Raw genomic sequence first — 26,524 nt, 5'->3', positions numbered from 1 at the left:
GGATTACAGGCTTGAGCCACCGCGCCCGGCCTGACCATGAGGCTTTTAATCTACAAGCCACCAGGCTTGTAAATCTTTTAACACCATTTAATCTTTCAATATTAGAAAGATTAAAATAACAGTATATTATCTAATCACAATCCAAGAAGAAATAACACACAATTTTTAACTGAATGAAAATAAAAATACAGTATAATAAAATTTGTGAAATGCTGGTAAAGGAGGGCCTACAAAGAAATTTATAGCTGTTAAGTGCTAATTTTATGAAAGAAGAGAGGTCCAAAATCAATTATTCAAACTTCTATCTTAAAAATGTTTTTAAATAAAGGACAAATTAAACCCAAAGTAAGAACTAGGAAGAAAATAATAAGGAGTAGACAATGAAACAGAAAATGAGCAAACAGGCCAGGTGTGGTGGCTCGGGCCTGTAATCCCAGCACTTTGGGAGGCTGACATGGAAGGACTGCTTAAGCTCAGGGGTTGGAGACCAGCCTGGGCACCATGGTGAAACCTCACATCTACCTAATAATAATAATAATAATTATATATATATATATATGCAAGAATACAAGGAAACAAAACTTAGGTGGGTTTGGTGGCATGAGGCTGCAGTGAGCCAAGATTGTGCCACTGCACTCCAGTCTGGGTGACAGAGCAAGACTCCGTCTCAAAAATGAAAAAAAAAGGAAGGAAGGAAGGAAGCAAGGAAGGAAGGAAGGAGGGAAGGAAAAGAGGGAGGGAAGGAAGGAAGGAAGGAAGGAAGGAAGGAAGGAAGGAAGGAAGTGAGCAAACGATAGAGAATATCAATGAAACCAAAAGGTTTTTTTGTTTATTTGTTTTTTGAGAAGGAGTTTCACTCTCGTTGCCCAGGATGGAGTGCAATGCTACAATCTTGGCTCACTGCAACCTCTGCCTCCCGGTTCAAGTCATTCTTCTGCCTCAGCCTCCCAAGTAGCTGGGATTACAGGCATGTGCCACCACACCTGGCTTATTCTGTACTTTCAGTAGAGACGGGGTTTCTCCATATTGGTCAGGCTGGTCTCGAACTCCCGACCTCAGGTGATCCACCCACCTCAGTCTCCAAAAGTGCAGGGATTACAGGTGTAAGCCACTGCGCCTGGCCACCAAAAGATGTTTTTTAAAAAGAGAACAATAAAATCAATAAACCTATAGGTAGACTGATCAAGAAAAAGGGGAGAAAACACAAATCGTACATATCAGGAATAAATGAGGGAATATACTTACAGGCATTAAAAAACAGTAAAAGCATATCACAAATGTTAATTTGGCAATTCAGCTGAAATTGAGTAATACTGGAAAGACATAATTACAAAATAAGGACTCAGAAGATCTAGAAAATGTTATCCTATATCTAACAAGGAAATGAAATTTTTAATTAAAAATCTTCCCACAATAAAAATTCTAAGCTCTGATGACATCATTGATGAATTCTAAAAGCATTTAAAGAAAAAATAACATTAAATATACAAACTATTCCAAAAAATAGAAAACTTAAACCATTTTATTTTATTCTCTCTCTTTTTTTACTTTTATTTTAAGTTCTGGGGTGCAAGTGCAGGTTTGTTACATAGGCAAATTTGTGTCATGGGGGTCTATTGTATAGGTTATTTCCCTGACTAATACATCCAGGTATTAAGCCTAGTACACATTAGTTGTCTTCCCACCCTCTACCCTCCAAAAGGCCCCAGTGTCTGTTGTCCCCCTTTATGTGTCCATGTGTTCTCATAATTTAGCTCCCACTTATAAATGTGAACATGCAGTATTTGGTTTTCTGTTCCTATGTTAATTTGCTGAGAATAACGGCCTCCAGGTCCATCCAAGTCCCTGCAAAGGACATGATCTCATTCTTTTTTTATGGTTGCATAGTATTCCATGGTGTACATGTACCACATTTTCTTTATCCAGTCTGTTATTGATGGCCACTTAGGTTGACTTCACGTCTTTGCTATTGTGCATAGGGTTGCAATGAACATACATGTGCATTTGTCTTTGAAATGGAGTGATTTATATTCCTTTGGGTATATACCTAGTAATGGAAATGCTGGGTTGAATGGTATTTCTGTCTTTAGATCTTTGAGGAATCGCCACACTGTCTTACACAACGGTCGAACTAATTTACACTCTCACCAACAGTACATAAGCATTCCTTTTTCTCCACAACTTCACCAGCATCTGTTAATTTTGACTTTTTAACAACAGCCATTCTGACTGGTTTGAGATGGTATCTCATTGTGGTTTTGATTTGGATTTCTCTAATTATCAGTGATGTTGAGCTTTTTTTTTCATATATGTATGTATGTATGCCTTGTTTGAAGTGTGTGTTCATGTCCTTTGCCCACTTTTTAATGGTTTTTTTCTTGTAAATTTGTTTAAGTTCCTTATATATGCTGTATATTAGAGCTTTGTCAGATGCATAGTCTGAAAAAATTTTCTTCCATTCTGTACACAGTCTGTTTGCTCTGTTGGTAGTTTCTTTTGCTGTACAGAAGTTCTTTAGTTTAATTAAATCCCATTAGTCCCATTAGCTTTTTTTTTTTTTTTTGTAGAGATCTTTCACCTCCCTAGTTAGCTGTATTCCTAGGTATTTTATTCATTTTGGGGCAATTGTGAATGAAAGTTCATTCCTGATTTGGCTCTTGGCTTAACTATTGTTGGTCTATAGGAATGCTAGTGATTTTTACACACTGATTTTGTATCCTGAGTTTGCTGAAGTTGTTTATCAGCTTAAGAAACGTTTGGGCTGAGATGATGGGGTTTTCTAGATATAGCATCATGTCATCTGCAAACAGGGAGTAGTTTGACTTCCTCTCTTCCTATTCGAATGCCCTTTCTTTCTTTCTCTTGCCTGATTGCCCTGGCCAGAACTTCCAATACTATGCTGAGCCCGAGTGGTGATAGAGGGCACCTATGTCTTATGCCAGTTTTCACGGGGAATGCTTCTAGCTTTAGCCCATTCAGTATAATGTTGGCTGTGACTTAACCCATTTTATAAGACAAACTTTATTCTGATACCAAAACTAGACAAAGGCATTAAAATAAAACTACAAACCAACCAACTTTTTAAAGCAAATTGTGCCGAAGTTACTGGATATTCATATGGAAAAAAGATGAACCTCAACCTGTACCTCCTACTATACATAAAAATTAACTCAAAATGGATTATAGATCTAAATATAAAAGCTAGAAGTATAAATCTTCTACAGGAAAATATCCTCACAATCTTGAAATACACAAAGCTTTCTTAGGACACAAAAAGCACAAACCACAGAAGAAAAATTTTAAGTTAGACTTCATCAAAATTTTAAATTTCTGCTTTTCATAAGGTGACACAATTTAAAAAGTAAACAGGAAGCAACAGATGAGGAGAAAATGATGATATACACACAAATATAAACTATACATGTTTTATGTTATATATTATGGATGAATATATGTTATATGTTATATATATTATATATTTTGGATAAAAGTCTTCATCCTATTTATGTGTGTATTGTGTGTATATGTATACACATAATACACACATAAATAGGATGAAGACTTTTATCCATAATACAGCTCAATAAGAAGAAAACGACCCATTTTTTTAAAGTGGGAAAAGGATTTGAACAGACACTTCAAAGATATATGAGTGATGTATATGAAGCACATGCAAATTGCTCACCATCACTAACATCATTAAACTAACACCATGCTACCAACAGTATCACCCAAGAGAAATGAAAGCTTACATCAGTACAAATAATTATGAACAGATCTGCATTATAATTCTATCCATAATAGCACAAAACTAAAAACAACCAGAAAAGTGATGTGATATGGATTACTATTCAGAAAAAAAGTGAACTACTGATATACACAACAACATGGATGGCTCTCCTAAAACCTTATTCTCAGGGGAAAAACCTAGACACAGAAGAGTACCCATTGAGTAATTCCACTTATATGAAACTATAGAAAAGTGAGCCTAATCTATAGTGATAAAAAGGAGATCCATGGTTGTCTGGGGATGAAGGAGTGGGGAAGAGGGTAGAAATTAACTGTAAAGGGGACTTTTTCAGATAATAGAAATGTTCATATCTTGACTGTGGTGGTGGGACATGGTTATACAACTTTGCCAAAGCTCAATGAATCATAAACAGAATGGGTGCATTTTTAATGTATGTAAATTATACCTAAATAATGTTTTAAAATGTACTTATGGGAAAGCAAACTATTCTAGAAAATATTTCCTAATTCATTTTATAAAACTAACATTAAAACCCATCTCCTAACTAATCCACAGGGAGAATTCCTATGGTTAAGACAAAATACTGATATTTACTTCCTAAAGCAAGACCAATATATCCCTACAGCTTTCAATACAGGTTTCTTTTTCTTTTTTCATTCTTTCTTTTTTTTTTTTTTTTTTTTAACAGGGTCTTGGCCTGTCACCCAGAATGGAGTGTGGTGGCATGATCATGATCATGGTTCACTTCAGCCTTGATCTTCTGGGCTTATCTATCCTCCCACCTCAGCCTCTCGAGTAGCTGGGACTACAGGTGCATGCCACCACACCTGGCTGATTTTTGTATTTTTTGTAGGGACAGGGTTTGGCCATGTTGCCCAGGCTGGTCTCCAATGCCTGGGTTCAAGCAATCCTCCACCTTGGCCTCTCAAAGTGCTGGGATTACAGGCATGAGCCACGGTGTCTGACTACAAATTGTAATACTTTAAAAATTCTCTCAATATTAAAGTTCACTCAGTCATGATTAAGAAATGAGTTAAGCCACACCTGAACAATGTATGATCTTAGAACTCATTTTGTGGAAAAAATCAGACATATACAATAGTAGAAACTGTGGCATAATGAACTTCCATAAACACATCATCAAGATAATAAAATTCAAGATGTTGCTATTCTTGTTTTCTCTTTTTTTCCTTTCTTTTAAAAGAAAATCCTGTACCTCATGTCACTTCAGTCTCACATACTTCAGTATGCATTCATAACCAAAAAATGAGTATTTTTAAGATCCCTTATTAAGATTATTTGTTTTTGTACAGTTTAGATACACTAGATAGCTTTCTCAATATACCAGATGTCTGGCTGCATTCTTGCCACCCCTCTTTGACATCATAATCTTTTCAACTTATAAAATTCATGGCAACTACATAATTAATTTTTTAAATCTTTCAAAGAACATTCTTTCCTATAAGATTTCATTAAGTGCCTTTGGCTTATAGCCTATATTAAACCTAGACGTGTCATTTAAATATAGTAAAAAAACCACAATTTTTCATTTGACAACGAAACTAATTTCTTGTTTTCACAAAAGGATGGAGAGGATGGAGAGAAATAAAAGTGGTCACTAAGGCTTAGCCAAAGAAAATGTTATCTCACAGCTATTTTAAATAGATATTATATCCCTGCACAAGTATACACTGTGTGCAAAACCATATTCTACACAATTTAAAGAAAGGGAGAAAATATTCACACAGTCTAGTTACTCAGAGGGGGCTCTTCTCAGTAATTTATGGTCAAATATTCTTCACTGTAATGAATCTGCCGATATCATCACATCACTTAACATCCATTCTCGTAAAGGATACGAGTCACAAAAAATCAGTATACTTCATCTGAAAATATATTTGATATATTTACTATGGCTACTGCTTTGGTTCAGGAAAAATAGAGATCACTGTATTTTAATGATAACATGAATTGTGCCAGAGTTGACCTGCTAAGTTCCTGAAGGCTAAACCCTAAGATCTTAAAAGCAAGTAAAGGAATCTTCACATATGAAACAGATTTTCCCTAACTGACCAAATAATAATTTGACATATTAATTGAAAAAAATAGTATGTTGATACAGTTTGGATGTTTGTTCCCTCTAAATCTCATATTGAAATGTGATCCCAAATACTGGAGGTGGGGCCTGGTGGGATGTATTTGGGTCATGGGGGCAGATCCCTCATAATTGGCTTGGTGCCTTCCTGGGGGGAATGAATGAATTCTTGCTCTATGAGTTCACATGACAGCTGGTTGTTTAAAAGAGCACAGCATCTCCCTTGCTGCCTCTCTTGCCATGTGGTGCACTGGCTCTTGCTTTGCCTTCCACCATGAGTGGAAGCTTCCTGAGTCCCTCACTAGAAGTAGATGCTGGCATTATGCTTCTCATACAGCCTGCAGAACTGTGAGTCAAATAAACTGCTTTTTTAAATGAGTTATTCAGGTTTAGGTATTCCTTTAGAGCAACACAAAACAGACAATATATGCTAAACACATCTGCCCAGTTGTCTGGGGAAGGGGGACAGTAACATGGTGATAAACTGGACATAGGGAAAAAGCTATTTTTTTTTTTTTTTTGTCTGTCAAACAACATTTTTAAATGGAAGCATTTTTCTGGCTCTCAATCCAAGGATTTTGTGGATTTTTTTGCCATTTTTAACACTCATACTTTCAAACAAGAGTTAACTATGAAACAAAGTTACTCCAAGATACATAAAACTTCAGAGGTATATTCTATTTCTGTTTCACAGTTTTTCTACATAAGGTACAAGCCATTCATTGTAGGAAGAATTGAAAAGATTTATCTATAAGGCCAACAACAACAACAACAAAATCTAGGAAGCCTGGGAAGTTGCCCAATCAGAATCTTTATAAAAGATACAAAGAAAGATAAACCCTCACCTCAACTATTTAAGTATGTACATACAAGAAAGGAACGTGAAATGTGTGTGTTGACATTAACTTGTGACTACATAAGATAATAGTGTTTTCACATACACAAGTGTTCACCCACTGTATGTTACTTTTCCTAACCTTCCAATTTAACTGAATCTAACAGAACCTATTAAATTCAGTTTGATTGCATAGGAGTATGACAGTCATTAATTAGCCAGATTTTTAAGTGAATTAAAGATAAACTGCTTGGTTAAGAGGTCTTTTTCCTTTTATTCACCTGATGTTTATTACAATGGAAAGTAGAACATCAATACTTTTCAGTCTTCATTAAGAGTATAATATTGACTTTTCCTGTGTCTGAATCAAGCCAGGTTTGAAACTTGCTGTTTATTTAAATTTACACCTAAATCAATATCAATTTGATAAAATTTGATTGCAATTTTGAAATAATGCAGCCAACTGACCCAGTTTTACTCTCCAACAACAACAAAAAAAGCTGAACTACAGATTTACCTCAGGAATTACCTGTGAGGCAATTATATAATAAACATTGATTTTTTTTTAAGAATTTTTAAAAGTTTAATGGAAGAATTGGCATTTTAGATGGGTCTTGAATGTTGGTTAAAAACATTGATTTTTATTTGTTCTTTTTCCCCTAGCTACGTCGCCACCAAAAAAGTAGATTATAAAACTTAAATTATAAATATGTCAGGAGTTCTTGCAAGTAAGCTGCTTGTTTTAGCTAAAAATGCTGGACTAACATTTTAAAGTTTTCTCTCATTTTTTTAAGCAGATATAATTAGTCATTTGCTAAATGTTAACTGTTTCTGTTTTAGAAGAGCTTCCCTGCTTAAAAAAAAATCCTGTTAGTAAATTGGAAGCTCCTTTGTTTAGTTTTTACCTTTATAAGAGCGTCAGAATCAGCTTAGAAATTGACTAATTGAGGCAAGTCATCGTTCAGTCAAATTTCAACACAAATGTTGAAATTTTTTAAAAAAGTATTATCAAGCTTCTCTCCTTCCACATGAACAGGCTTTCAAATTACTACTGCCTGTTGTTTAAAATTTTAAATGGTATTTTTTGCCATGGGTCGGGGGCAGGGTGCATAAGATAGTTTTTCCTTTGGCACAGGTTCACTTAAAACAAACATTAAAACCTTCAGGTTCTCCTAGGAAGAAAGGAGGATGGTATCGTGTACTTCTTACAGTTATTTTTTTCAATGACATACAAACGCACCTGAAAATACAAGTTACATAGCAATGTCTGCACAAACTTTATGCCTGGAAAAGGGATGCTGACAGCTCTATGAAGAGTGAAAACTAAAACTACATTTTATGGTAGTGGTGTCAATGATTTTAAAATATATATGCATTGTCACTTGAGGAAAAGAAAGATCATTTAAACAACTGGACTTTATAAGGAAACAGGTATCGAGGAGACTGAACAAAAACTTAAACGTGGTGCATTCACCACTGAGGACACTACTCATTGAATAACAAAGATGATCTAACAAGTCTCCAGTTCTTAAGATGATTTATCCCAATACCCAAAATAATAACATCCTCTATTGGAATCAGACAAAAAGGCAGTAAAATAAGGTTCAGCACAGCCTTTCCACACAGTAGTTACAAGTTGCTCAAGAGCGGAGTTCTAAAATTTATTTTGATTTTCTTAAACTCACTCACTTGTGACCAATCTCATGTGCAATGGTAAAAGCTGAACCCAGGCCAATGTCTTCATTAATGCTGCAGCTCCTTTCAGGCTCACACATTCCAGCCACAGAGGCCAAGCCTGAATAAACAGAAAGAGACACAAAGGGTCAAGCCAAGGTGTTTCAGTCTTTAAAAGCCCATACTTATAAATGCCTGGATTCTTTTTAATAATCTCCATGCACAGAAGGAGCCGTTGGCAAAAGGTTAACTTTCTAGTCATTTGCAAAATCACTGGGGGGAATTTCACTTTGCCGGCTAGACATTAATATTTTTTGAACTGCAGTCAGTGCTGGAAAATGTCTAGACTAGGGGTTAGATTTATAAATTTTACTTCTGGTAACTTGGGACCACCTAGTAACTTGAGCCAGAAGAGGGAATTCAAGAAAGCATTTCTATTTTAACATTCTTCAGGCTGTAGAAAGCAAAATATATCCACATTATTTTTCTAAAGAGATCTGTTTAAGTTTAGTGGGTTCATAAAAATATACAAGTAACTTTCTAGTTACCAAAAAAAGGGGGAATCCCAAATGATTTTTTAAGTGATATTTTTATTAAAAATAAAATGAATGATTCAAAAGATGGAAAGGAGAGCCATTAAAGATGGGAGGTTTTTGCATATTTTTTTAATCATCTCAAATTAATCCTGACAGTGATGCAACAATTTCTTTTAGTATATTAATGGGAGGAAAGTCATTCACACATTCAGTGTCACTTTTCCTCTCTCCTATTCCCTACTTCAATGCATTAGAGTTTTACTAATAAAGCAAATACTATGGTGTTAATTCGCTGATTCCAGTGAAATGTTATGTTACTCAAGGTATTCTCCCCTTGGGGATTTTAGTATGTAAAAGTTTTAATATTTACTTTCAAATGAATATCATGCTGTGTGAAATACTACAGAACTTTAACACAGTGCTCAAAAAAAGAATTTTTGTGCAAAAGCAGAAATGTCATCTCTTATAAGGAAACAGATGCCAAATCATACTTCATGCACATAGAAACAAAAAGTTATTTCAAAGAAGTTGAAGGAGAAGTAGGAAAAACATTTTTTATGGTCAGTAGTCTACTATCGTCACCCAAACATTAATAATTACTTTCCCACCAAAAGTGATTTCAATTCAATTCAATGAATATTTATTGAATGCAATAAGCAATGTTCTGTGCTAGGTATAATTTCCCAGCTGTACTAATTAGAAACAATAAATGATATATAATCCATAATTTTACTGACAAGAAAGCTCTAGAAGTTGTGTTTCTCTGTATTTTCTAATATATGTATCAACAGCTACATTGGAACAGAGATGAGATTAATGCTGGATTTGCTAATAGATTGTTTGCCTTTCCTACTGTTTTATGTGAGAGAGGCAGGAGTTGGGGAGGGAGGTGATTTCTGCCTCACAGAGTTATAAATACTGGTGATACCCCTGGGCTGCCCTTCCATTCATTAGAGGTATTGGGACCTAAAACAGAGAATGTAAAAAATGGAGCAGGATAACTTATTTTTTTTGTTTCATTTAATTTTTGGTTAATATTTAATATTTGTTTAAATATTTAAAATATTTTAATGAATGTCATTTCCAATCTCCACTGAGAGAAAGAGAGAGACACACATAGTGAATTTTACTTTTATTTTGAGAAAAATAAAATGAGAAGTAGAATAGGAAAGTACCCGAAATCTTTTTAAAAATTGCATTATATTATCTGGCTTTAAGTTATTTGGTTCAATATGGCCTATTATATGGAAAGAACAAAGCCACTCTGAATACTGTTTCTGTTTTGAGCTTTATGAAATGTATGTTTTTTCAAAAGAAAAGCAGAATTATTAAGAATAATTATTGTTAAATTAAAGTTTCTTACATTTCCCAAAATCTATTATTCCATGGGTTAGCTTTTGGGGTTTGTTGTTGCGTCGTTTTTTGGTACGTGCCATGTGGCTGTATTTTCAATTGAGAATTTTCAGTGACTCCTCAAGGTGTATTTACAAGCACAGGTTTACTTTATAAAATTGTTATCTCTGCTAAAACAACAACTTCAGAAAGAATATACTTGGAAAATTCCTACTCATCGAAATATAAAGCTAAATCTTAACTAAAATGGAAGTATTTTAAATGCGAATGTATTTTCACAACCCCCCACAATGTTCTGTATACCTATAAAATTGAGACTGTCAAAATTCTTATGTGTGATTGTATTAATGGCGATTTGATTACTATTTGGGTCATTTAGGTTTCCTCAGCTTGATGGCCACAGTTTGCACCCTTAAGCCTACTTAGCCATGTTACAATTGGTCATCAGAATTATTAAGCAAGATACTATTGAAAAATCAGTATAAAAGCCAATATGAAAGTGACTAGAATACAAGTCAAAAAGTAATCTGCTCAATTCTCTACTGATAATACATTTTCCATAGATGAAGTTAAAACGTGTGTGTGTGATATATATAAATATATATACAGCTCATTCCATTTTCACAAGAAGTAGTATAAAAACAATATACAAGTTTATAGTTTGAAAAATAACTTATATTGAGCTTGAAAAGTGCATTGATACATACCTATTAATGTACTGATTCTATAAATTAATAAACTATCAAAGTTAGAACACATTATTTTCAGAAAAATAAAATAAGAAGTAGAATAGGAAAACACCTCAAATCTTTGCCAATAATGACAAAGTACTAGGCAATACCAAAATACTTTATATCTCAAAATAAAAGTAAAAATCACTGTGTGTGTGTCTTACTAATGTCATTAGGTTGGTGCGAAGTAAATTGCACCAATCTAATACAACGAAGAGCATATCTCGATGTAAATAATCTACCTTCAAAAAGCAGAATATATATATATATATATAGGGAGAGTGAGGGTATATATATATAGGGAGAGTGAGGTTATATATATAGATATACATATAGTGAGGTGTATATATAGATATACATACAGTGAGGGTATATATATAGATATATCTATATAAAGAGAGAGATATATACATAGGGAGAGTGAGGGTATATATATAGAGAGAGAGAGAATATGTGTGTATATGTATAAATGTGTTTATGTGTATATATACACATTTCTTCAAATATAGATATACTAGAAAAATACTAGCTTTGGCTGATATGTGCACCTGATTTGAGGTCTACTGTCTATTATATCTAAAGTTTAAAAGTATAGGCAATTTCTACATTAAATAATACCAGTTCATTTTTATACTACCTCTTTACTAAATATATCTACATTTTTTTCCTTAAATGACTTTAACAATGTCCATGTAGCATAAGGGCAGATATTACTCCTATGTCACAGATAAGAAAACTGGGGAACAAAGACCTTAAATACACTGTAAAAGTTAATGTACTGAAACTGTCAAAGCCAGTTGTTAGTTCCCAGTTCAGAGTCCCCTCTATTGGATTATGTTGGTCTTGTTAGCTTAAAACACTACAAAGTAAATCTTTTTGATGTGAGCTCGCTCAGCAAAGAGAGCTCTGTCTCCATTATGCTTTTTAACTAGCAAGCTTCTCCATAGTTAATACTCAGCACTGGCTATTTGGGATTTCTTCTTCAGCCATGAATCCTGAGGGAAATGGGTAGGAGAAGCCTGGGAAGTCGGGTAAAATTATCAAGAGAAATTTTAGTTTCTGAAGAGATATTTCACTGAACTTCCCAGGAAGTTGGGTTACACTTTTCCTCCTACATCTACTTTAATTTGATCTTCCCAAAATGCTTATGAGGTGCATAGGAATCAATTTCATAACTATTCTTTTACAATTAAGAAAACTGAGACTTGTCATAGAGAAACTAGAGAATTCATCTTCAGCTGTTTACCTTCTGAGTCTGTAAAAAGTCTCTATGACCTTAAAAAATTTATCAGAGAAAAAGAGCTTCTGTCCTTTAAAATAACTCTAGTTGCTTAATATATTAGACTACTGGAGAGCTACCTTTTTTGCCCATTTGTATTTGCAGTTAACTATGAAATTATGCTCTGTAACAACGTGTAATTTTTAAAATTCTAGAATACTACAGAAATGCTTTTAAAAAGACAAATGATCCTTTGGGAGCACAAGAAAGATAATCCTGTCCCCCTTCTTCACCTGTGGCTATAATATTTTATAAGATTATTTTTTGTTGTTGTTTTTTGGGTAGTATAAAATTTCCAATACTATCTTATGGGGCTACACTCTTTCCACAAAATTGTACCAAAAGAAGTATTGTTCTTGGTGCCTCCTCATTAAGTATCCTTAGTTCTTTTTTTTTTTTTCCCCTTTCCTTTTCTAGCCTGAAATTTCAAGATGTTGACTGCTTTCATTTGCTCTCACAATCTTGGTATTTTTAGAAAATACATTACAGAGATGAATTATATGAACATGAGTGGTAACCTCAATTTATAATTCTTTAATGATTTTGAATCATATTCTAAGTTAATTTTAATAATCATTCCAGTTGTCAAAAAAGCCAATGAAATTTATATAATATTTATGATAGTAATAAATATTTGTTTCCTAGTAAATGACATATCTGCAAAGGCTGGGTGTAACAGATTTTAGGGATTTCAGATGTACAGAAAGGAAAATGAGCAAATTAATAATAAAGATTAAAGTCGCTGGTCCAGGAAGACAATCTGAACCATTCTATCTTTATTAAAATTAAAAAAAAAAAAAAAACTTACCCAGTGTTCCACAAGGCTTATTTTTATAAGTGCAGATATCATATCTATGGAGAAAAAAGAGATGAAATTTGTACTGTGATCAAATTTGTAAAATATTTTTCTATAGTCATCATACTTCTCTCCTGAAGTTGTCAGATCACAATTAATGCAATTATGAGCAATCAACTGGAGTGTTGGCATTTTCAGCACTCTACAGTGCTGAGGAACACCACAGGCAGCACTACACTCACAGCCTCTGGCTGCAAGCCAATAGAACACCTGCCAGTAAGAAAGAAAGGTTAAAGCGGATTTTTGTAATTGCAAGTTCCATAAAACCATCTACCATACTGTTTTGAAGCTAGAGTGGGTTGTCTGCAGATTGCTGCTACTTCTGCAAAGTGCAAATAGGTAGCTTCTTATTTCCAATCTCCTTTGAACCTGTGGGAATAGGGTTCTGTTACAGACACAGACTGTATTTTATACTTCTGAGCTATAGGCACTATTTGGAGTTGCTTTAACACAGGTTCTTATTAAAGAAGAAAAGATCATGTAATACAACAATGGGAATAAAACTGATATTACATATTTCTCCAAATTGTATACCAGCAAATTAGCATGGCTAAAATACAACTATTTTTAGATGATTTTACAAAAGGCTAAATGAATCTCTCAATAGAAAGCTTTCCTAATGTTGGTCAGACTTATTCTATACCATGCTGCATTATAACTCAATACAAAAGATTGAGTCCATAATGTTGCATATTTTAAAAATATTACATTTAGAATCCTGTCAATATTGATATAAACATTTATTTTAAGCATTTTTGGTATATCCTTGTAAACATTTTTAAAACCAAAAGTATTTAAAGTTTCTAAAGTGAGAGTAAAAAATAAATGTAAAAGGCTAAAAATTTTTATTTGCTTCTGTTTTATGCTGGAAGCGGAAAGCTTTTCAGTTAAAAAGTAAAGTTTCACAAACTACAGTGAAATCCAAGTTGTAAAAGTTCCCTTTTATTGTATATAACGATTAGTCAATATTAGTAGGGTAGAGGGTTAGTAAATAATCCCATTTTTACTTATCAATCACCAGACCAAAATGTATTTTCATGGAACAAATATTATAACCAGCCATATCACTGGGTTGTTGAACTCATTAAAATTTCTGGAGATACCCTGTGTCTATCTTTAGAATTTCAAACTCTTCATCCTGCTCATTTTACATTTGAGCAAAGGGATTTTCTTTTTCTCTTGCATAAACTTCTCTTCTGACCATTCACACATTCATCCTCTCTGTTTCTTCTTTTGCAATTGGCAAGCCATGGGACTGCAATGCTTGGAACACCCTTGAATGTAAGATATAGAGAGAGTACTAATGTACTCACCAAAGCACCATAAAGTATATTCTTGGTGTCACAGTCAATTTATCTTGCGATCATAGTGTGTTATGCCTATTGTTAAATAGCCACAATCCTTTCTAGCTGTCTTCAAGAAAACGTAAAGGAAGACTTTTCATGGTAACGCAGATACAGATGTTTCAATAGAATCTATTTCTAAATCTCCAAGTTCCACAGTGCCCTTCCTAAAACTGGTCTACCAGTTTGCTGAACACTTATCATATGCCCAGGTATAGTGCCATATACTGGGAATAGAAAGATAAATAAGTTACTTTTGGTCTATTTTGGAAAAGAAAAGACAAGTGATAAATTACAGAGAAATCTGGAAAAAAGATTACATAAAATAAATGTAAAAATAGTTAGATTTACACTATGCAACCAGTATTTGTTAACGACTATCATGATGATTACTGCCATAACCTACTTAAATACAAAATATAGAAATACAGACAAAACAGTGAATACACATAGAAAACTAGGAAACAGCTTCATATAGGACATGCATCTGAAACAGGTCTTAAAGTTTAAGCCAGATTAAAACAAAGAAAAGTAAAAGCATTCCAAGTAGAGAATAGAGTATTCAAAGGAACAAAGTCTAGAAAGAGTATTGCATACTGAAGAACTATGAGAATTTCAGAGAGGCTGAAATATTGAATGTTAAACCAGATTTGTTTTTCTTATAGACAAAAGCAACTTAGAAAATAGTTTGTATAGTAGAAAAGAATTTTTTCAAAGTATGACTATTATACAGATTGCTTATATATACATACAAATCTGGAAGGATAACAGTGGGTATCTAAGGGAGAGGTGAGAGAGTATGGAGAATATACATACATATATAAATTTCTATACAACCAACTTTAATCAGAAAGTCTTTCAGCTAGGCCTGTCTCTGATGATAAACAAAAGAGAAACTTGATAATTAGCCAATGAATGTCTAATGATTGTTAAAAATGTGTTTTTCATTGCACTGAAGGAAAAAATTAATGGTGTTCCAGATCTGTAGATTGGCCAAAATATTTCAGAAACATTGCCCCACTTTGCATGAACCCATACAAAAACCCAGCAAGCATTGCAGGATGTACACTTAGGTAACACATCTGAGATTTGTCCTGTATGTTCACTCAATGGTTTGGAGTATTAGGGTACCTGATGACAAATATAAGGGTAATAAATTCTGTCCGCCAAATATTTTCATATACATATTGAGTGCACTCTTCATGCAAAGTATTGTCAGAGCACCTAAATAACAGAGTTGGAATGTCGTCAAGCTTATAAAATAAGGAATATGAAATATTTGTGCCTTCTTGCTTATTTTACGAATATTTATATTTATAATGGAATTTGATCTAAAACTTCCCTTCATTATAACTGATAACCTTCATCCACCAAATCCTAAGGTTTTGCCTGAACATAGCTTAGGACAGTTTGCAACAATAAAAATTCCAGATTGATAAATGGAAGACATGACAAGGTAATAAAAAAAAATTTATATGTGGCTTTATCTACCATGATACCTACTTCTAATAGATTTATCTTCTTTAGGCCATTCCTATAATTGCCTTTCCTTAATGTGTACCATGGAATAGTAGAAACAGACTGTGGGCAGAAAAAGACTTCAGTCATGGATTTTAAAATTACACCATCTTATCCATGAATTACATAGAATCAAGTTGTATCTATATTATAAATTGGGAATAATAAATCTGAAACATTAAAGTTTCTACTGAAGGTAATCTTATTCAACTATATTGAATTTCTATTCAAATATAGAATTGATGAATACAAATATTTTTTCATACTTTGTGTATACTTGCTCAATATCATGTTACCTACACGTAACAAAATGTTCAGCAGAAGTGCAAGGTAATCATTTGAGACATTTTTTAAAACTCAAAATTACTTTTAGTCTACTATTTACATATTTTATAAACTTACTGTTATCTCATATTTTACCTTTTTCCATTTCTTTTTTGTGGGATATTTCTTATTCTATTCATTCTCTTATCCCTCTTTTCCTTCTTCATGTATAAATTCCTGATTCCTTTCCCAGAAACTATTTTCTGTGCTGTCAGCCCCATATTGCTTACAAATGTAAAAAATCTTGAGAAATCACTTAATTCAAGCTGTACTACACTTAAGTCATTGTCTCTTAAAGTAGGCCAAATATGAGCCAGCTTATTTCAGTTCTTCGATATAACTCTCAGTTGTCTCCCATCTTATCTTTAAATAGCATTTTTAAATTTTATGCCATAATAATAATCTTCACTAACTTCACACCCTCTTTCTTTCTTTTACCTTTCTCATTTTTACTTTGCATCACGTTCACTCTACATCCCATCAACTCTCTGCCATACTGTAGGTTTGCCTTATTTTCCTCCAGATCTGAACCACTTCAGAAAAATTACAAAGAAAAATAATGCAAGGAGTCTGGCTTTATCCCAAATATGTAATTGGTATACTTTTAGGACTTTTATTGCAGCAGTACAAATTGAAAAAGAGAAGATTGAGGAAAAGGAATTCTGATTGCTTACTCTCAACACCCTTTACAAAAATCAGTCACTACTAAATCCTTACCAACCCACAGGTGGTAGGAGCCCCCAAACTTGGGCCTGTGATCCTGCCTTCAGACTAGGCTAAGAAGTACACTGGAATGCTAAGAAGTAAAAAGAAAAGCTGAAATAAAATTGGAAAATGTCCATTATTCTGAATTAGGATAGAAAAATAGCACCTTATCCCTATGGTACTTTTTTGGTTTTCTTTTCGTGAAAGTGTAATAAAGGCTTCAGGTCAGATGAAAAAGAATTAAGAAAGATGGTCATAGGGAATCTACATACAGTCCAGTACTTTAGGGAAATTAGGGTTCCACTTTTGAGTAAGCAGACGAACGCATATGTTGCCATTCTTTGATCCTAAATTCATAATGAGGTTGGACAATTGAGCAAGATCAAAACTAGAAAATTTGGTTGAGACTATAACATAGGATACTTTTCGGGTATGGATACTTTCAACTCTTTAATTTTCTGGTAACTTTTGCCTAGGCATGACTATCAGAGAAACTGACCAAAACACATGATTAAGTTTCATTTTAAGATCTCCAAAATATAGCATTACCTTCCACCACCAGCAGACATGCTTCCAGGGCAGCCAAGCAGCCCTTTGCCTGAATCCTAAGCCTAAAAAGCAGCCCCACGGACTGCCCCTGAAAGACACGCCCTCCCAGCCAGCCAAGCAGCTGTGTGCCTGGGCCCAGAGCCAGGACTATAGCCCCATGGGCCACCTGCAGCAGACACCCACCCAGGCCAGCCAAGAAGTCATGTGACCACATCCCAGGCCTAAGAAACAGCCATGTGGGCCACCCCTGGGAAACATGCCCCTAAGCTAACCAAGGAGCTATGCAGCTGTGTCCTATGCAAGATAAACAGCCTGTAGTCTGCCCCCAGCAGACATGCCACCAGGCCAGCTGAACATCCTTATGCCTGCGTCACAGGCCTGAGAAATAGCCCTGTGGGCCAACCCTGGCAGACACATCCCCATGCCAGCCAAGCAGCTGTGCACTCATGTCCTGGACCTGAGAAATAGCCCTCCAAGCGACTCTTGGCAGGCACACCCCCAGGCTGTCTAAGTAACTGCATGCCTGTGTTTCCAATCAGAGTAATAGCACGATGGCCCTAAACCTAGTGAGTCAGACCGCAAGCTAGCCAACCCACCATGTGAACACATTTCTGACCTGAGAAATAGCCCAGCAAGCCCACCCCTGGCAAAGCTATGCCACCATCAAAGCAAATTCTCTCAGCCTAGGTCACTGAGAAATTCACAAATACCACTAATGTGAATTACAGCTGAAGAAACTACACACAGACAATACTACTGTGTCTATCAAGAACCAAGGCCAACAGACCCTACCAAACTGACACCCCAAGATCTACTTATATGGATTAATCTTTCCCTATGAAACCTACTCCATAAAATTAGAAGAGGTAGTTTTTCTACCAGTTGCACAGAAATAAATATGGGAACATGTCAATCATAAAAAAAGGGGAAAAAAAGGTAACCCACAAAGAAAAACAATAATTCTTCAGTAACAGAAACCAAATCATAAGGAAATATATGACATGCCAGAAAAAGAATTCAAAAAAATAATCTTAAGGAAAGTGAGATATAATATAGACAATTTAATGAAATCAGAACAATTAATGATTTGAATGAGAAGTTCAATAGAGATAAATATCAAATAAAAAATAGAAGAAAAGAGAAATACTAGAACAGAAGAATTAAATGAAGGAAATAAATACAATCAAGAGTTCAGCAACAGACTAGATCAAGCAGAAGAAAGATCTTCCAAACAAAAAGACAGGTATTTTGAAATAACACAGGCAGAAAAAGTAAAGAAAGAAAAAAGAATAAAAAAGAATGAAGAAAGCCTATAGAATTTATGAAACACCAATAAGTTAACAAAAGTTGTATTATGAGCTTTCAGAAGGAGAAAAGAAGGAAAAAAGTGAGGAAACCATATTTTATGAAAGAATAACAGAAAACTCCCAAAGACTTGGGAAAGAGATGGACTTCCAAAGTCTTAGGAGAGAGTGCAGAAAGCTTGAATAACTCTAAATGGATTTACTCCAAACAAATCCTTTCCAAGGCACATATAGTCAAATTGTCAAAAGTCAAAGCAAAGAATTTTAAAAGCAACAAGAGAAAAGTGTCAAGTCATATATAAACAAATCACCATTAGACTAACAGCTAATTTCTCTGCAGAAACCTTATAGACCAGGAGAGAATAAGAAGGTGTATTTAAAATACTGAAAGAAAAAAAAAAACTATTCCACCAAAGAATATTATACCCAGCAAAGCTATTCTTCAGAAATTAAAAAAAAAAATTATTTCACAGACAAGCAAAAACTAAGGAACTTTTGTAACATTAGCCTGGACTTATAAGACATGCTCAGGGAAGTCTCACATCTGGAAATCAAAAAATAATAACCACCATCATGAAAACATGTAGAATTATAAAACTCACTGGTCAAGTAAATACACAAAGAATAAAGAGAAAGGAATCAAACCTCAGCACTACAGAAAACCACCCAATGGCAAAAGTAAACAATAAGAGAGGAAGGAAGGAGGAAATGATAAACAAAATAACTGGAAAAAGATCAATAAAATGACAGGAATAAATTCTTATCTCTTAATAGTAACCTAGAATGTAAATGGATTAAATTCCCCATTGAAAACATATAAATTGACTAAATAAGATTTTTTTTTTTTTTAAAAAGGACCCAATATAATTTATCTGCAAGAAATGCATCTCACCTGTAAAGATGCATAGAGACTGAAAGTAAAGGGATAAAAACAGGCATTCCATGCAAACAGAAACCAAAAGAGAGCAGGTATACCTTTATTTATATCAGATAAAACAAACTTGAAATTAAAAGCTGTAAAAATAGACAAAATAATATTTAATAAATAATAAAGGGATCAATTCAGCAAGGGAATATAACAATCATAAATATATATGCACCCTACACAGGAACACCCAGATATATAAAGCAAATATTATCAGATCTAAAGAGAGAGATAGGCTGCAATAATATGTCACTCTCAGCATTGGACAAATCATCTAGACAGAAAATCAACAAGGAAACATCAGATGTTCAAGAAGAACATCCAAAACTATACAAATGTATGAAATTAAACAACATGCTCCTAAATGACCAATGGATGAAGGAAGAAATTAAGAATAAAATTAAAAAATTCCTTGAAACAAATAAAAATAGAAACACAACATACCAAAACCTATAGGACATAGCAAAAGCAATATAAGAGGAAAGCTTATAGCAATAAATGCATAAATCAAAAAACTAGAATGATTTCAAATAAACAACTTAACAATTAATCTCAAGAAACTAGAAAAATAAGAAAAACCCAAACCCCAAATTAGTAGAAGAAATAATGTAATCAGAGCAACAATAAATGAAAATGAAACTAAAAAATATGAGATCGATAAAACAAAAAGGTGGTTTTTTGAAAAGATAACGAAAACTGACAAACCATTTGCTAGACTAAGAAGAAAAGAGAGAAGACCCAAATAAATAATATCTCAGAAATTAAAAAAAGTGATGTCACAACAGATACCACAGAAAAATAAAGGGTCATTAGAGACTACTGTGAACAACTATATTCTAATAAGTGTGAAAACCTAGAAGAAATGGATAAACTCCTGGACACATGCAACTTTCCAAGGTTGACCAAAAAGAAACAGAAAACCTGAACAGACCAATTATAAGCAAAGAGATTGAATCAATAATAAAAAGTCTTCCAAGAAAGAAAAGTCCTAGACCAGACAACTTCACCACTGATTTCTAACAAATCTTCTAAGAAGGATAAGTACCAATTCTTCTCAAACTACTCCAAAAAATTGAAGCAGAGGGAAATCTTTTCTAACTCATTCTAAGAGGCCACCATAACTCTGATACCACCAGACAAGGAGACAACAAGAAAAGGAAACTCCAGGCCAATATCCCTGATAAATATAGACAGAAAAATCCTCAATAAAATACTGGTAAACCAAATACAACAGCACATCAAAAAGATAATACATCACGATCGAGTGAGAAATATCACAGGAATGCAAGGATGGTTCAACATATGCAAATCAATAAATGTCATATATAACATGAATAGAATGAAGGAAAAAACCCATATCATCATCTCAATAGATGCAGAAAAAGCATTTGATAAAATTCAACATTGCCTAATGATAAAACCTCATAATAAATTAGATATAGAAGGCGTATTAGTTCATTTTCACACTACTGACACAGACATACCCAAGACTGGGCAATTTACCAAAGAAAGAGGTATAATGGACTCATAGTTCCATATGGCTGGGAAGGCCTCACAATCATGGTGGAAGGTGAAAGGCGTGTCTCACATGGTGGCAGACAAGAGAAGAGGGCTTGTGTACAGAAACTCCCCTTTATGAAACCATTAGATTTCATGAGACTTACTCACTATCACAAGAATAGCATGGGAAAGACTCGCCCCCATGATTCACTTACCTCTGACCGGGTCCCTCCCATAACATGTGGGAATTGTGGGGGCTAAAATTCAAGATGAGATTTGGGTGGGGACACAGCTAAATCATATGAGAAGGAAAGTACCTCAACATAATAAAGGCCATATATGACAAACCCACAGCCAAAATCATATTTAACAGAGAAAAGAAGAAGGCTTTTCCTCTAAAATCTGAAACAAGACAAGCATGCCTATTCTCACCACTCTTGCTCAACATAGTACTAGAAGTCCTAGCCAGAACAATAAAGCAAGAAAGGGAAATGAAGAGCATCCAAATTGGAAAGAGGATGTCAAATTGCCCCTGTTTGTGGATGACATAATCTTTTTTCCCCTTTAAATTATTTTACTTTAAGTTCTAGGGTACATGTGCACAACATGCGGGCTTGTTACATATGTATACATGTGCCATGTGGTGTGCTACACCTGTTAACTCATCATTTACATTAGGTATATCTCCTAATACTATCCCTCCCCCTGCCCCTGATGCCCCAGCATGTGATGTTCCCCAGCCAGTGTCCATGTGTCCTCATTGTTCAATTCCCACCTATAAATGAGATCATGCAGTGTTTGGTTTTCTTTTCTTGCGATAGTTTGCTCAGAATGATGGTTTCCAGCTGCATCCATGTCCCTACAAAGGACATGAACTCATCCTTTTTTATGGCTGCATAGTATTCCATGGTGGATATGTGCCACATTTTCTTAATCCAGTCTATCATTGATGGACATTTGAGTTGGTTCCAAGTCTTTGCTATTGTGAATAGTGCTGCACTAAACACACGTGTGCATGTGTCTTTATAGCAGCATGACTTATAATCCTTTGGGTATATACCCAGTAATGGGATGGCTGGGTCAAATGGAATTTCTAGTTAAACATCCTTGAGGAATCGCCACACTGTCTTTCACAACGGTTGAACTAGTTTACGGTCCTACCAACAGTGTAAAACCATTCCTATATCTCCACATCCTCTCCAGCACCTGTTGCTTCCTGACTTTTTAATGATTGCCATTCTAACTGGTGTGAGAGGGTATCTCCTTGTGGTTTTGATTTGCAGTAATCTGATGGCTAGTGATGATGAGCATTTTGTCATGTGTCTGTTGGCTGCATAAATGTCTTCTTTTGAGAAGTGTCTGTTCATATCCTTCACCCACTTTTTAATGGGGTTGTTTGATTTTTTCTTGTAAATTTGTTTAAGTTCTTTTTGATTCTGGATATTAGCCCTTTGTCAGATTGGTAGATTGTAAAAATTTTCTCCCATTCTGTAGGTTGCCTGTTCACTCTGATGGTAGTTTCTTTTGCAGGTTGTTCAGTTTCCACGGAGTTTAGTGTTTGACTGAGTTTCTTAAATCCTTCTCTTCTTTTACATTTGCTGAGGAGTGCTTACTTCCAACTATGTGGTCGATTTTGGAATAAGTGCAATGTGGTGCTGAGAAGAATGTATGTTCTGTTGATTTGGGTTGGAGAGTTCTGTAGCTGTCTATTAAGTCCACTTGGTGCAGGGCTGAGTTCAGTTCCCGGATATCCTTGTTAATTTTCTATCTCATTCATCTGTCTAATATTGATAGTGGGGTATTGAAGTCTCCTGTTATTATTGTGTGGGAGTAAGTCTCTTTTTAGGTCTCTAAGGACTCGTTCTATGAATCTGGGTGGTCCTGTATTGGATGCATATATATTTAGGATAGTTAGCTCTTCCTGTTGAATTGATCCCTTTAGGATTATGTAATGGCCTTCTTTGTCTCTTTTGATCTTTGATGGTTTAAAGTCTGTTTTATTAGAGACTAGGATTGCAACCCCTGCCTTTTTTTGTTTTCCATTTGCTTGGTAGATCTTCCTCCATCCCTTTATTTTGAGCCTATGTGTGTCTCTGCATGTGAGATGGGTCTCCTGAATACAGCACACTGATGGGTCTTGACTCTTTATCCAATTTGGCAGTCTGTGTCTTTTAATTGGAGCATTTAGCCCATTTACATTTAAGGTTAATATTGTTAGGTGTGAATTTGATCCTGTCATTAGGATGTTAGCTGATCATTTTGCTCATTATTTGATGCAGTTTCTTTCTAGTATCGATGGTCTTTACAAGTTCTCATGTTTTTGCAGTGGCTGGTACCAGTTGTTCCTTTCCATGCTTAGTGCCTCCTTATGAAGCTCTTGTAAGACAGGCCTGGTGGTGACAAAATCTCTCAGCATTTACCTGTCTGTAAAGGATTTTATTTCTCCATCACTTATGAAGCTTAGTTTTGCTGGATATGAAATTCTGGGTTGAAAATTCTTTTCTTTAAGGATGTTGAATATTGGCCCCCCTCTTCTGGCTTGTAGAGTTTCTACCGAGAGATCCGCTGTTAGTCTGATGGGCTTCCCTTTGTGGGTAACCCGACCTTTCTCTCTGGCTGCCCTTAACATTATTGCCTTCACTTCAACTTTGATGAATCTGACAATTATGTGTCTTGCAGTTGCTCTTCTCAAGGAGTATCTTTGTGGCGTTCTCTGTATTTCTTGAATTTGAATGTTGGCCTGCCTCACTAGGTTGGGGAAGTTCTCCTGGATGATATCCTGAAGAGTGTTTTCCAACTTGGTTCCATTCACCCCGTCACTTTCAGGTACATCAATCAGATGTAGATTTGGTCTTTTCACATAGTCCCATATTTCTTAGAGGCTTTGTTCATGTCTTTTTACTCTTTTTTCTCTAAACTTCTCTTCTTGTTTCATTTCATTCATTTGATCTTCAATCACTGATACCCTTTCTTCCATTTGATCAAAGCGGCTACTGAAGCTTGTGCATGTATCATGTAGTTCCTGTGCATTGGTTTTCAGCTTCATCAGGTTATTTAAGCACTTCTCTACACTGTTTATTCTAGTTAGCCATTCGTCCAATCTTTTTTCAAGGTTTTTAGCTTCTTTGCAATGGTTTCAAACATCTTCCTTTACCTCGGAGAAGTTTGTTATTACCGATCGTCTGAAGCCTTCTTCTCTCGACTTGTCAAAGTCATTCTCTGTCCAGCTTTGTTCCATTGCTGGCGAGGAGCTGTATTCCTTTGGAGGAGAAGAGGGACTGGGATTTTTAGAATTTTCAGCTTTTCTGCTCTGTTTTCTCCCCATCCTTGTGGTTTTATCTACCTTTGGTCTTTGATGACGGTGACGTACAGATAGAGTTTTGGTGTGGATGCCCTTTTTGTTTGTTAGTTTTCCTTCTAACAGTCAGGACTTTCAGCTGCAGGTCTGTTGGAGTTTGCTGGAGGTCCACTCCAGACCCTGTTTGCCTAGGTACCCCCGGTAGAGGCTGCAGAACAGCAAATGTTGCTGTCTAATCCTTACTCTGGAAGCTTCATCTCAGAGGGGCACCTGGCCTTATGAGGTGTCATTTGCCCCCCCTACTGGGAGGTGTCTCCCAGTTAGGCTAATCGGGGGTCAGAGACCCACTTGAGGAGGCAGTCTGTCCATTCTCAGATCTCAAACTCCATGCTGGGAGAACCACTACTCTCTTCAAAGCTGTCAGACAGCGATATTTAAGTCTGCAGAAGTTTCTGCTGCCTTTTTTTCAGCTACGCTCTGCCCCTAAAGGTCGAGTCTACTGAGGCAGGCAGGGCTCCTTGAGCTGCGGTGGGCTCCACCCAGTTTGAGCTTCTGGGCTGTTTTGTTTACCTACTCAAGCCTCAGCAATGGCAGACGCCCCTCCCCTAGCCTGGCTGCTGCGTTGCAGTTGGATCTCAGACTGCTGTGCTAGCAAGTGAGCAAGGCTCCGTGGGCTTAGGACCCTCCAAGTCAGGCACGGGAGATAATCTCCTGGTGTGCTGTTTGCTAAGGCTGTTGGAAAAGTGCAGTATTAGGGTGGGAGTGTCCTGATTTTCCAGGTGCAGTCTGTCATGGCTTCCCTTTGCTAGGAAAGGGAATTCCCGGATCCCTTGCGCTTCACTGGTGAGGTAATGCCCCGCCCTGCTCTGTGGGCTGCACCCACTTGTTAGGCAAGTCCCAGTGAGATGAACCCAGTACCTCAGTTGGAAATGCAGAAATCACCCTTCTTCTGCGTCGTTCATGCTGGGAGCTGCAGACTGGAGCTGTTCCTATTTGGCCATCTTGGTGCCACCTTCCGAAATAATATTATATATAGAAAACTTAAAGACTCTACCAAAAAACCACTTAGATCTGATATACAAATTCAGTAAAGTTACAGAACACAAAATTAATATACAAAAATCAGTAGCATTTCTATACATAAATGAACTAGTTGAAAAAAAATCCAGAAGACAATCCCATTTACAATAGCTACAAATAAAGTAAAATATTTAGGAATAAATGTAACCAAGGAGGCAAAAAACCTCTACAAGGACAACTACAAAACACTGATGAAAGAAACTGAAGAGGATACAAACCAATGGAAAGATATTCTATGGTCATGAATCAGAAGAATTAATACTGCTAAAGTGACCATACTACCCAAATCAATCTACAGATTCAATGTAATTCCTTTAAAAATACCAACATTCTTCACAGAAAACAAAAACCCTAAAATGTGTAAGAAACCACAAAAGACCCTGAACAGACACAACAATCATAAGCAAAAAGAACAAAGATGGAGGCATCATACTACCAGACCTCAAAATACATTACAAAGTTGCAATAACCAAAACAGCATGGTACTGACATTAAAAACAGACGTATAGACCAATGGAACAGAACGGAGAACACAAAAATTAATCCACATGTATACAGCCAATTGATTTTTGACAAAGGTGCCAAGAACATTCATTGGGCAAAGGACAGTATCTTCAATAAATGGTGCTGGGCGTATGTTTATTGTGGTACTACTCACAATAGCAAAGACTTGGAATCAACCCACATGTCCATCAGTGACAGACTGGATTAAGAAAATGTGGCACATATACACCATGGAATACTACGCAGCCATAAAAAAGGATGAGTTCGTGTCCTTTGTAGGGACATGGGTGCAGCTGGAAACCATCATTCTGAGCAAACTATCACAAGAACAGAAAACCAAATACTGCGTGTTCTCACTCATAGG

At 35.4% G+C, this 26,524-nt stretch overlaps 1 protein-coding gene across 1 annotated transcript in view; it reads right to left on the bottom strand.

Moving 5' to 3' along the window:
* The window catches only part of ADAMTS6 (ADAM metallopeptidase with thrombospondin type 1 motif, 6), a 336,516-nt gene that overhangs the window by 169,906 nt on the left and 140,086 nt on the right, over nt 1-26,524 (bottom strand). The window contains exons 8-9 of the mRNA XM_011966761.1: nt 13,063-13,106; nt 8,371-8,476 (exon numbers count right to left, since the gene is read on the bottom strand). Coding sequence (XP_011822151.1) covers nt 8,371-8,476; nt 13,063-13,106 — 150 coding nt within the window. The remainder of the gene's footprint in view (nt 1-8,370; nt 8,477-13,062; nt 13,107-26,524) is intronic.

Source organism: Mandrillus leucophaeus, unplaced genomic scaffold (genome assembly GCF_000951045.1).
Source record: "Mandrillus leucophaeus isolate KB7577 unplaced genomic scaffold, Mleu.le_1.0 Scaffold771, whole genome shotgun sequence".
In the NCBI taxonomy this organism is placed as follows: Eukaryota; Metazoa; Chordata; class Mammalia; order Primates; family Cercopithecidae; genus Mandrillus; species Mandrillus leucophaeus.
This window is presented reverse-complemented; position numbering and strand designations above follow the sequence as displayed.